The following is a 13,400-nucleotide window of genomic DNA, read 5'->3' as shown; positions in this document are numbered from 1 at the left end:
GGTAAGGCCTGGGTCAGAGTCTTGGCCACACCCACCATTCTCTTCCCTTGGAGTTTTTCCAGCCGGCCCTCCACCTTTCCCTCTTCCTCCTCCCCCAGCCCTGCACTAGTTTCTCACCCTCATCCGGAGCCTGGACCTGCCTGTCTGTGTGCCCTCTCCCGCCTTCTCACCGTGCAGTCCTCCGGAACATCTGGCTCTAATGTGGCCTTTGATTCAGTCCTCAGACCTCCACCTCACCCTCAGGTTTCTTCTGTCACTCTCCCTGAGTTCTGCCCCATCCCACCAAGCATCCCCCACTTACCCATTCCTCCCTCCCTCCTCTGTTATCATCTCCCTTTCCTGTCCTTTCCGCTTCCTATTTTACTCCTCACCTTTTAGTCTACCTTTGTACCCCATCTCCAGCCCCCTTGGAGCCCAGCATCACCCAGTAGCCTTTCTTTGCATCTACCCGAGAGCACATCCCTGCTCCCTCATGGTCCGGTTTCCTTCCAATCTTTCCCTCTCCAACCTGACAACTCTCAGGCTCACACACCTTTCTTACTCTGTCTCTTTCATTTAATTTTTTAACCTCATGTCTCTCATATTTCCCATCTTTGCTCCTCCTTCTCAAATATTTCTTGGTCTTTCTTTTATTCAATAAAAATATTAATGGGCCCTTCATAGTCCTAATTAACCTGTTTTTCTGCATTTTCTGTAAAATGCAGACTTTAAGGAAGTCTTTATTATGCATTTTATTTTTCTACCTTTGATTAATGATGAGTTTTGTATTTTGTTAAGGTGATTTCCAGCTCTAATAATCCACATTTCTTGTTAGTTAAATATATCCAGCTCCTCTCCAAGCTCAGTGAGACCATCTCAGGCCAAGCCACCATCACCTCTTGCCTGGACACTGCAACCTCCTCCAAACCAATCTCTTTGCTTCCTTGCTTGTCCTTCTAAAATCTATTTTCTAGAAACAAATTTGTTTCATTAATAAACTTTTATCTTATCGCTTCCTGTTTAAAATCCTTAAAACTTCCAATGGCATTCTTTGGCTCCTATTGCTCCAGTGGATTTGCAAATAAATGTTACACTATGGTTTATGAGACTCCATACTTCAGCCACACTTCCTGAACTATACTGTGTTCCTTCCCACCAAAGTGCCTCTGCTCTCTGTTCTCTATGCCTGGGTGCTCTTCTCATCTACCCCCACTCAACCTTCCTTCTACCCAGCTAACCGACTCATCCTTAACTATCAGCTCAAATATGACTTCTGGGAGGCCTGGCCTGAGCACCCCACCCCGGACTGAGTCAGAGCACCTTGCTGAATATTCTCACTGCTACCTGTACTGTACTTTCAAGGTTCTTATCATGACTGAAAGCTATTCACTTTGTGTGATTATTTAGTCAACGTCAGTCTCCCCACTATACTATAAGTTCCAAGAGATGTGTCTGGATTTTATCCCTAATAAATAGTTGATGAATAAATGACTAAATTGCAAATTAACATGATTTTCATCTACTGATTTGACAAATATTTTCTGAGACCCTGTACAATGTACCAAGCACCATGCTTGACACTGGGGCTACAGCTGTAAACTAGAGGACACTGCAGAATTTCTGGTGGGCCAGTGGTTAAGATTCAGTGCTTCCAATGCAGGGGGCACAGGTTCAATCCCTGGTTGAGGAAGTTCTGCATGGCATTCTGTGCTGTCGAAAAAGAAAAAGAGGACGCTTCATTCAGGTAACTTAGATTCTAGAGGGAGGAAGCAGGCAATAAAGACATAAAATGGACCATGTTTTCAAGGCAATAAAATAGGGTAATGTGATGAGATTGGGTCCATTCCAGAGTAAGGTCAGGGAGACCTACCTAGGAAGGGACTTAAATAATGAGCCACCCAGAAAGGCATATTATAGGCATAGGGAACAAAAAGTGCTATGACCCTGTTTCTATTGTCCCTTTGAGATTTGTATTAACTTAAAGTAGAATTGCTCCACCTCAGCACTATTGTGTTTGGGGCCAGATAAGTCTTTGTTATGGGATGGTTCTGTGCATTATAGGATATTTAAAAGCACCCTGAACTTCCCCACTGATTTGATGCCAGTATCCTCTCCCACACCCTAGTGTGACAATCAAAAATGTCTCCAGAATAAACAAGGTCCTATTGTATAGCACAGGAAACCATATTCAATATCCTGTCATAAACCATAATGGAAAAGAATATATATATATATATATATATAGTCACTGCTGTACAGCAGAAATTAACACAACATTGTAAATCAACTATGCTTCAATAAAATAAATTTTAAAAAAATCATTGTCTCCAGAGATTGCCAGATGTCCCAGTGATGAGATGAGCATAACTGGTCCCAGCCTAGAACCACTGATTTAAAGTATCACCAGTCAGCATCACTGTGAATTTCTTGCTCTAGAAACCTTTAAGTAAAGAGCTGGGTGTGAGGAGAAAGTAGATGGATGGTTGGAATTAGCAAGGGTTGGGATTTTGCTAAAAAGAGAGAAAAGGGGGAGTTCCCTGGTAGCCTAGTGATTTGGACTCCAGGCTTTCACTACTGTGGCCTGGGTGCAACCCCTGGTCAAGGAACTGAAAATCCTAAAAGCCAAGCAGTGTTGCCAAAAGAAAGAAAGAAAGAGACAGAGAATAGAGAAGGAATTCTAATTTGCAAGACAGTGATTATGTGCTAGATTGTTGCTATAAATTGGGTATTAAGGAGAGCAAACATAAAAAGGAGTCAGTGGATAGTGAAAAACTCATCCAGTTAATGGTTTTGAAGTCTCTGTAAAGTGAGAGAACTGGGGATACATGAATGGATGATCTAGAAGCCTAGGAGGTGATCATCAGAGGTGGCAGGCTTGAATTCACTAAACTGGAGAAGGGTGTTTTTAGAGATAAAGCCTTGGGTAGGGGCCTGAAGATGGATTGAAAACATGGTTGGAGATGAGACTGAGGGCTGAGAGGCCATGAGTAAATGGAGTGTCCTGGTGGGTTCTGAAGTCAACAACAATGATGATGAGAACATAGGTATAAAGAAGACGACAATGAGCTTGATCAATACCACAAGGAAGAGAAATAAATAGATTGTGCAAAGATTGAAAGGGTCAAAATAAAATTGATTTGCAAACGATATAATCACCTACTAGAAAATCAGATAAAAGCAACAGAGAATCTGTCAGAACTATCCATGTTGTTCAGCAAGTTTGCTGTACACGAGATCCACCCACAAAGAGAGTCACTAGTATTTTACTACACCAGCAAAAACTAATTAGAAAATATAATTTTAAAAATAACACTCAATTTGCATCACGGCAAAAATTATAGAGCATCTTGGAACTAACCAAGTATTCATAAGACCTCAATGGAAGAAAAATTTTAATTCTACTAGATCTGTCTAGTCAAAGTTATGGTTTTTCCAGTAGTCATGTACGGATGTGACAGTTGGACTATAAAGAAAGCTGAGCGCCAAAGAGCTGATGCTTTTGAACTGTGGTGTTGGAGAAGACTCTTGAGAGTCCCTTGGGCTGCAAGGAGATAAAACCAGTCCATTCTAAAGGAAATCAGTCCTAAATATTCATTGGAAGGACTGATGCTGAAGCTGAAACTCCAATACTTTGGCCACCTGATGTGAAGAACTGACTCATTGGAAAAGACTCTGATGATGGGAAAGATTGAAGGCAGGATAAGGGGAAGACAGAGGATGAGATGGTTGGATGGTGTCACCAACACGATGGACATGAGTTTGAGTAAGCTCCAGGAGTTGGTGATGGACGAGGAAGCCTGATGTGCTGCAGTCCATAAGGTCACAAAGAGTTGGACATGACTAAACGACTGCATTGAACTGAAAGAATATAGAAGATGAATGAATACAAAAATAGTCCATGCTCTTAAATGGGATGACTTAACATTATAAAGATATCAGTTGTCCCCAGAATAACATACAATTTGATATATTACCAAAAAAAAATTCAATTGGTGCTTTTTTTTAAAGATATTAATGTTTACCTTCAGATTTTTTGAAGTAATTAAAACACACACACACAAATAGTTAGGTCTTCACTGAGAAGAGTAACAAGAGGGGTCTTGCTCTTCCAGAAATTTAAATTTGCTACGAAGCATTCAGCAACAGTAACCATATAGTATTAGTGCAAGAACAGAGAGATACACCAATGGAACAGAATACTAGAGACAGAGGTCAGTTCAGTTCAGTTCAGTCGCTCAGTCGTGTCGACTCTTTGCGACCCCATGAATCGCAGCACGCCAGGCTTCCCTGTCCATCACCAACTCCCAGAGTTCACTCAGACTCACGTCCATCGGGTCAGTGATGCCATCCAGCCATCTCATCCTCTGTTGTCCCTTCTCCTCCTGCCCCCAATCCCTCCCAGCATCAGAGTCTTTTCCAATGAGTCAACTCTTTGCATGAGGTGGCCAAAGTACTGGAGTTTCAGCTTTAGCATCATTCCTTCCAAAGAAATCCCAGGGCTGATCTCCTTCAGAATGGACTGGTTGGATCTCCTTGCAGTCCAAAGGACTTTCAAGAGTCTTCTTCAACACCACAGTTTAAAAGCATCAATTCTTTGGCGCTCAGCCTTCTTCACAGTCCAACTCTCACATCCATAGGTACTTACATATGTATCAAAAGCGCGTGCTGTATGGTGAGTCACTTAAGTGGTGTCTGACTCATTTTGACCCTGTGGACTTCAGCCTACCAGGCTCCTCTGTCCATGGAATTCTCCAGGCAAGAATTGCAGGGAATTGTCCAGGCAATTCTCTCTGCCATTTCCTTCTCCAGGGGATCTTCCCAACCCAGGGATCGAACCCGCATCTCTTATGTCTCCTGCATTGGCAGATGGGTTCTTTACCATTAATGCCACCTGGGAAGCCCATATCAGAAGTGGATGAACTCTAGATGGATTAAAAAGACCTAAACATGGAGAAGAAAACGCCAACCCACTCCAATATTCTTGCCTGGAAAAGTCCATGGACAGAGGAGCCTGGCAGGCTGCAGTCCACTGGGTTACATGACTGAGCACACATGTGTGAGGAGGGTAGAAGGAGATGGATTGGTAGCAATAAACTGGTAGAACTAAAGAAAAAAAAAAAAGACCTAAATGTGGGGACTTCCCTGGTGGTCCACTGGTTAAGACTCTGTGATCCCAGTGCAGGAGGGGCAGGTTTGATCCCTGGTCAAGTAGCTAAGATCCCAGCTGCCATGGTACAACCAAACAAACAAAAATGTAAATCTAAAAACTATAGTTCTTAGAAGAAAAGGTAAATTTTGATGCAAAAATGGAAAAGAATACATGCAAAATTTCAAAATCACAAATCCTAAGGGGAAAATTGGTCATTTTGATGATACTAAATTTAAAATTTCTGCTAAATGAAGTTCACCAAAGAAAAATTAACAGGCAGACGATAGAAGAAGAGAAAATATGTACAATATCTAAATATGATAACAAACTAACATTATTTGTTTAAGTCTCTTGCCAATCAACAGTAAAAATATTCCAAGAGAAAAATGGGCGAAGAATACGTGGAAGGGATTTGCCAAAAAAATAGAAAGCCAAAATGCTAACAAGAGTTTAAAGGGATGCTCCAAGCCATAAGTAATCAGAGAAAACTTAAATACAATATCACCTTTCACCTACTGAACTGACAAAAATTGACAAATTCTCATTTATTTAAAATCTCATATAGTCCATTCTGATGGATCCCCTGGAGAAGGGAATGGCTACCCACTCCAGTATTCTTGCCTGGAGAATTCCATGGACTGTATAGTCCATGGGGTCGCAAAGAGTTGGACACGACTGAGCAACTTTCACTCACTTCATAGTCCAATTCTGGATTTTAAAAGACTGATCATCTGAAGTGCTGGTGTGTGGAGGAACTGGAACTTTTAGATATTGTGGGTGGGCAAGTAAAGTGGGACAACCACTTTAGAAAACAATTTAGCCAATTCATAAAAAGTCACACACTACTGTCTGTTGCTAAAGTTTCCCAAAGATGCAAGAAAAACAGTGTCCTGGCACATTTTGTCTGTCTGATGGTGGCAGCCCAGATTCAATAGGGGAATACAGGGACAGACTGTTTGCAACTCAGAAATGACCCTGTGAGCAGTAAAATCTGATTTATTGGAAAAAAAAAAAAAAAAAAGAAGTTGCGCACACATACCTATCATATAATCCACTCATCCTACTCTTAGGTATTTTCCAAGAGAAATGAAAGTACATGCCCATATGAAGACCTGTACTTAAATGTTCATGGCAGCTTTATTTGTAACAGCCACAAACTGGAAATAATGCAAATATCCATCAACAGGTGATGGACAGTCTAACTGATTACTATTGCTAATCAAATCAATAATATTTCACAATAAAAAAATAAACTCACAATACGCACAACAACATACATGAATCTCAAAATAGTTATGGGAAGTAAAGAAGTCCAAACAAAAGGAGTAGAATCTGTGTGATTCTATTTGCATAAAATTCTAAAAAATGCAAACTAGTCCCTCGTGACTGAAATCAGATCAGTGGTTGCCTAGGGGCTGACAGGAGGAATTACAAAGAGGTACAAGGAAACACAGAGGGTGATGGGTGTGTTCATTATCTTGATTCTGGGGACAGTTTCAGAGGTGTATACATATGTCAAAACATCAAATTAGCTGTTAACTAGATGTATTGTGGTAATCATTTTGTAATATATACATATATCACTGTGTTGTACACCTGAAATTAAAGTTACATGTCAATAACACCTCAAGATAAAATCTTCATTTATTTATTTGGCTGCATCAGGTCTCAGTTGCAGCATGTGGGATCTAGTTCCCCAACCAGGGATGGAACCTGGGCCCCCTGCATTGGGAGCAGGGAGTCTTAGCCACTGGACCACCAAGGGAGTCCCAAGAAAAAATCTTTTGCTTTATCAAACTGTACATTTTAAGTATGTACAGTTTATTGTTTGTCGATTCTGTCTCAATAGAGCTTTTCAAAAACCAAACAAAAACAATAAACTGTATCTATTTCTGTCTTTTCTAAGCACTATATGAGTATTACAGTATTCACCTTCATTAAAACCCTAAGATGTGGATACTATTATTATCTCCCTTCTCATTTTACAGATGAGGTAAATAAGGCACAAAGAGCTTAGGTAACTTTCCCAAGGGCGCAAAGTTATTAAGTATCAGAGCTGGGACTCAAACTCGGGCAATTCAGGCCCAGAGTCCATACTCTTCACTCGGCTGCTTCTGGGTGGATGCTGCCTGAGAGGGTGGTGCGGTAGTAGCAGAACTCTCCGGAACTCCTGATAGAAGTGGAGACTGTGATAGTCATTCTCAAAAGCAAGCCGGTAGTTTTTAGTCAAATTAGGTAGAAGTATACCCTATGACTCAGCAATTCTGCTCATGGAGATAGATATAAATAAAGACAAAGACATAGGCAGAGGCAGAGACATAGCTCCATGTTCACTGCCACATTATTTGTTGTGGTTGGGAAGTGGAGGTGATATGGGTGCCTATCAGTGGGATGACTGACATTGTGGAGCATTAGGCAATGGTACATTATGCAATGAATCAATAAATTATGCAATGAAATAATTATGAAACCATCACTTGGATAATCACAGAACATGAATGGGTTCTCAAAACATAGTGCTCACTGAAAATAAGTAAGATTAGATTGAAAGATATAAACAGATGCTGTGTACTGGGTTGTGCTCAGTTGTGTCCAACTCTTTATAACCCCATGGACTGTAGCCCTCCAGGCTCTTCTGTCCCTGGGATTTCCCAGGCAAGAATACTGGAGTGGGTTGCCATTGCCTTCTCCAGGGGATCTTCCCGACCCTGGGATCCAACTCGCATCTCTTGCATCTCCTATACTGGTAGGCAGATTCTTTACCACTGAGCCACCTGCACATAAAACAATTCATGTTTTGCAAGAGTACAACGAAAGGGAGCCTTAAATGCATTGGGATGGTGGGTTTTTGAGAGAAGACAAATGAGAAATGGATATGGAAATAAAGGATAATTTTTTAAATAAATATAAGACATTGATCAGTGAGTATCATGTACCAAGAACTGTGCCATTAATTCAATCCTCTGTACCTGAGATCCTCATATATTGACAAAAACAATGATGGGACAAAGGGAGGAGATGGCATTGCTGGAGCTCAGGGGTCCAGTGTTTCCCTCTAGAAGCTGAAAGTGAAGTGGGCCTAAAGAGTAGGAGCTGGAGGCAGAGAGAGTGAAGAAACATCCTGGCTTTCTCCTGCCCTCCAATCTCTCACCTCCTATGGGCTATATCCAGTCAGAAGACAGTGAATATGGGACTTTGAAAACAAAAGCCTGGAAGGATCAGCTCCCCATGTCCTAGGGCAGAGCTTAGAAAGGGCTACAACTGGTTCTGAGATCAAATGAGCCAAGGATTAATTTCTAAGCAAGATGAACACACACACGCTCCAATGCTAAATGCCCACTGTGTCCTGTGTCTCATTTCTTCCCTTCCCATCCTCTCGCAATTAGTCTCTTTCTCCCACCTTCCCAGACATTTTTCTCCCTCCCTCCTGACTCTCCTTATTCCCATTGTCTCTTCTACTCCCCACCACCTTCTCCTTTCTTTTTATCTTCTTTATCTAGATCTGACTTGCTTTCCTTGATTCTACTTTCCCTGGGGCTTAAACTCCTAGAAGCATCTGAACAAAGCATCTGAATGAGACTGGGAAAGTTCCTTGACCCGAGTGCCAGGAGACACTCCAAGGCCTGCACTCTGCTACCCTGACTTATCATCTGCCTCCAACCTGTGCCTCCCTCCAGCTCCCTTTTTACCTCTTGGCACCTTTCTCAGCTTTCCCTCTCTCCCTGCCCTCTTCCTTTCATGGCATTCCAGCATCCCTGGTTTTCCTTCTACCTTCCCAATTACCTTCCTTCTCTGCTTCCAACAATCACTTCTGCTCCTTTTTATTCATAAACAATTTGTTCCCCTCAACTAACAGACTTTAGTTCTTCTACTTTAGTTCCCCTTGGTCAGGTATGTGGAACCATTTACCAAAGCGTTCCCCCATTCATGACCGTTCCCCAGTCCATATTCCTGACCATCAGGAGCAGACCCTCATTTCATTCATTCAACAAATAAATATTGAGTGCTCATCCTGGGTGAGCTGGGTATTGAGGATACAGAGGTAAACAAGATGATTATCTGTCCTCGGGGTTAATGTGCAGAGAAGAAATTATGACAATGTACTACATGGGGACACATGGTTTTCTGGAGCAAAGCCAAGGAAGGTATCACAGGGACAGGGGCGGGGGTAGTTTTTCAGAGGATGAATGGGAGTCCTCTGGTATTCCAGACTAAGGGATTATTAGTAGCCACCAAGGAGTGAAACAGCGCAGTGTGTTCTGGATACAAGAAATAGTTAGGAATTGACTAAAACTTGAGGGGAGGGGATAGAATGTGAGGCAGAGATAGGAGGAAAGGCAAAAGGTTTTGTTCACTCTGAAAGGGGGTTAGAACTTGACAATTGGCAACAGAGACTTCTGAGGGGAGAGTGAGGAGGTTGAACTCTTTTTGAATTGTACTCAGCCCCTCCTTTAGGAAGAGGAGCAGGAAGACCAGGCAGGGTGATGGCTGTCTGAACCAAACTGGCCACAGTACAGGTGGAAAAAATCAGATGAATATGAGGATTTAGGAGTTAAAACACCAATGCTGGAAACTGGATAAAAGTGGGGGGTGCAGGAGAGGAGGAATCAAGCATGACTTCCTCTTTCTGATAGGAGTGACAGGCTGGCTAACAGGACCGTTCACTGGGATGAGGAAGTTAGCAGAAGCAGGTTTGAACATGCTGATTATGTGAACTGCCCACCCAGGCGGCAGCTGAACACTCGGATCTGAAGCTCCAGAGAGAGGCCCGGGCTGGAAGCAATGAAAGCCTTAAAGATGTGGAACGAGCGGGGAGGGGACAGTGGGCCGCAGACCACCCCGGCCAGATCCGCTGCGGATCCGCGCTCTCCCTCCAGGTGGCACTAGAGCCCCGTGCTTCTGAGTCCGGTTCTTCACAGCGCGCGCTGTCGGTGCTCAGAGCGTTCCGAGGCTGCTCCGGGGACTTGCCAACTCTAGGTCACGCCCTCCTCGCTGGGCATTCAAACCTGGAGCGACCTCCAGAGAGCGTGTCCAACTCGTCCACGCGGCCAGCACATTCTTGGCGGCTCAGGCACCTCAGGGCTGGTGACGTGGTTCGTGTGACCACCTGTCCCTCCGGCCACCTCCAGGAACCAAAGTGGGGAATGAGTGTAGGGGAAGGGCCAGAGAGGCAGTGCTCCGAGCACGGATGCATAGAAAGACGACCCCCGAGGCCAGACACCTGAGCCGCTAGGAACGGAATTTCCTGTGCCCCGGGTCATCTCCGCGTGGGAAGCCTGTCGCGGATCCTTTAAGGCTCCATCTCCCTGTCCTCCCCCGCCCAGGACAGGCTGGGACACCCGGGACCTGACATTTGGCGTCTCCCAACGTGGGAGCTAAAAATAACCACTGTGGGTTACTCCAGGCCATTGCTCTGCACCCACCCCGCGCGCCGGCTAGCGCTCGGTCGCGGGCCGCCCGAGTTCTCTCCCGGGCAAGTGTACCTGGCCCGTCCCCTCCCATCCTGTGGAAGTCGCTTCTTTAGCCCCGAACCTCGGCTGGTGGGCGGAGACTTCACATGAAGGGGAACAGGGCCTCCAGGTTTCCCAGGACCCTGTTCTCAAAACTTCGCGGCAGCAGGCTGGCGGAAACCCGAGGGGCGTGTCTCACCGGGCACGCTGAGGGGCGTGGCCTCGCTGGCCTACCCCACAGCCGGTGCCAAACTCTCAGCCCCAGGCTCAGGGAGGGGCGTGGCCTGCTGGGGTGTGCGGGCTCCTGGCCAATGGGTGCCGTGAAAGGCGTGGCCCTAGGGGCTGCGGGGGCTGCTATTCGGGTCTTTTCCCCCCAGCCAAGCTTCGCCAGATTCCCGGGAGCTGCTGTCTGGCTCCTGGGCTTGTGGCTGCGGATCTCGCCAGACTCGCACTCCTCACGAAGCTCCGGGACCCCCATCACCCCCGCGTCCTCCGCCCACCAGGCTGGGGTCGCAGACCGCCCAGTCGCCTCCCCCTCGTCTACTGCAGCTCCTGCGTCTCCAGTTCCTAAGACAAGATGCCGTCGGGCTTCCAACAGATCGGCTCTGAAGTAGGGTTTAGCATGAGGGGGCGGGACGGGGACAAGGGTCTCGCTTTTCTCGGGCTGGGGTCGCGATTGGGGTCAGCTAGGGGGCGGTCCTTGCGCAGGCGCAGGGGGTGGGGTGGGGGACTGGCTATTTATACCCGAGCGGGACAACCCGTGACTGTCAGATTCCAGTCACTCCAAGAGGAAGAATGAGTCTGGGGGATCATTGTGGGCAAGAACCACAGCTGGATTCTGCGCGTCCTGGGTTCGCCCTTTTCTATAGTTCGCGGCGCTTTGCGCCGGGATCGAGGACTTCCTGCCCTCAAGAAAGCAGATTCGGGCTAGTCTTGCCCTCCAGGAGCTGTCCGTCTGTCCCGGCTCTCCCGCCCGCAGTTTTTCGAAGACCGGAGATGCTCCGTAGGTCCACCCCAACCCCCACTCTTGGCAGTCCTCCAGGACGCTGAACTTTCCCTCGGCCCTACAGTTGGTGGAGGGGTAGAGGGGAGTGTCAGCCCTCCCTCCCCCAGCTCAGGTTTCCTTTTGGAGACAGTCTGTGCCGCCAGCGGTCAGCCACCAAGGCTACCGCCCCTCACACCACCTTCCCGCCCCCATCCCCTGCGCGAGGCTCGCTCAGGCAAAAGCCAGCATGGCCCCCTGCCCTTTGTCGCAGCTTGGAGGGGGAAGGGAGGAGGCCGGGGCGGAGACAGAGAAGGCCATAAGCCAGGAGGAATGACCGCGATGTCCTTTTTGGAATTGTCCTTCTTGAGCCTATTGGAGGCTTCCAGGAGCCCGCGGAGAGAACCCGCAGATGGAAGAGAAGAGGACAGAGACTGATGATGCTAGCACACTTGTTACTTTATAAAAGCAGCACTGTTGGGGCCACTCAACATTCAGTTTTGATTTTCACACTTTAACTTGACAAGGAACATCACTCTATCTCTTCAGTTCAAAGTGAGGAAGTGACTTACCTAAGGTTGCACAAATCTGAATGGGGGTCTCTTAATGCCAAGCCTGTCCCAAGGTTAGAGAGGAATTGTGAGACCCAGGTTCTCAAATGTTTCTCTGCTTGCTCGACTCAAACATCAGTTTCTCCTTCATGCCCTGGTACTCTTGGGTTCTTCCTGCTCTTGTTTACACTGAGATCTTCGATTGATTCCTAATATGGGTCCACTTTCCCTCATCCCACACGTTGGATGAAACCCAGCATCTTTAGACTCCTACTGGGCCTGGGCCCCTGGAGGAAGGAAAGATGGCACAGTTCCATGTGACATGTCTCCTCTCTGCTTCTGCCTGCCCAGGATGGGGAGCCCCCTCGGCAGCGAGTCACTGGGACCTTGGTCCTTGCCGTATTCTCCGCTGTTCTTGGCTCCCTGCAGTTTGGCTACAACATTGGGGTCATCAATGCCCCCCAGAAGGTGAGGGGCTACAGTTGGCAGAGTGGGGTGCCCAGACAAGGTGGGGGGGTGGGTAGTGAGCAGAGAGGGAAGAGTCTAGCAGCTAATCACTCCTTTGCTGTGCCCCTAGGTGATTGAACAGAGCTACAATGAGACCTGGCTGGGGAGACAGGGGCCTGAGGGACCCGGCTCCATCCCACCAGGCACACTCACCACCCTCTGGGCTCTCTCCGTGGCCATCTTCTCTGTGGGTGGCATGATCTCATCCTTCCTGATTGGCATCATCTCTCAGTGGCTGGGAAGGTATGGGGCTGGAGGGTGAGGGTGGAGGGACAGGAAGGGAGCCAGAGCATGGGTTCCTGGACTCTCACAGCCCCACTCTGTCTGCCAGGAAGAGGGCCATGCTGTTCAACAACGCCCTGGCAGTGCTGGGGGGCACCCTCATGGGCCTGGCCAAGGCAGCTGCCTCCTATGAGATGCTCATTCTTGGACGGTTCTTCATTGGCGCCTACTCAGGTACCCACGGGCACTGTGGCCCTGTGCAGGGCCTTGCTGTCCTTCACTAACCCTGGCCTTGGGGATGGGGGCGGGGGGCGGTGGGCAGCTGCCCTGAGAAGCTCTCTTCTTCCCTCTGCTCAGGGCTGACGTCGGGGCTGGTACCCATGTACGTGGGGGAGATTGCCCCTACTCACCTGCGGGGCGCCCTGGGGACACTCAATCAACTAGCCATCGTCACTGGCATCCTAATCGCCCAGGTGACTGGGCCTGGCCTCCTGGGAGGTTGGGCAGGGGGTTGGGGCTCTGGGTACAGGCTGAACATCCTGCCCTCCTTCCCTGCCTTC

The 13,400-nt window shown here is 47.1% G+C and overlaps 1 protein-coding gene across 2 annotated transcripts in view; it reads left to right on the top strand.

Moving 5' to 3' along the window:
- The first annotated feature begins 10,901 nt into the window (after positions 1-10,901).
- Positions 10,902-13,400, top strand: part of SLC2A4 (solute carrier family 2 (facilitated glucose transporter), member 4) — a 6,103-nt gene continuing 3,604 nt past the window's right edge. The window contains exons 1-5 of one of the 2 annotated variants that reach the window (XM_010847339.1): positions 10,902-11,188; positions 12,463-12,579; positions 12,689-12,861; positions 12,950-13,074; positions 13,198-13,321. In XM_010847339.1, coding sequence (XP_010845641.1) covers positions 11,156-11,188; positions 12,463-12,579; positions 12,689-12,861; positions 12,950-13,074; positions 13,198-13,321 — 572 coding nt within the window. In that variant the 5' untranslated portion in view covers positions 10,902-11,155. Of the gene's footprint in view, positions 11,189-12,462; positions 12,580-12,688; positions 12,862-12,949; positions 13,075-13,197; positions 13,351-13,400 lie in introns of both variants that reach the window. The other variant, XM_010847340.1, reaches the window with a different exon arrangement.

The sequence above is a fragment of the Bison bison genome, unplaced genomic scaffold, assembly GCF_000754665.1.
Source record: "Bison bison bison isolate TAMUID 2011002044 unplaced genomic scaffold, Bison_UMD1.0 scf7180017864249, whole genome shotgun sequence".
Taxonomy (NCBI): Eukaryota; Metazoa; Chordata; class Mammalia; order Artiodactyla; family Bovidae; genus Bison; species Bison bison.
The sequence above is the reverse complement of the archived record's forward strand: the minus strand, read 5'-3'. Positions and strand labels throughout refer to the sequence as shown.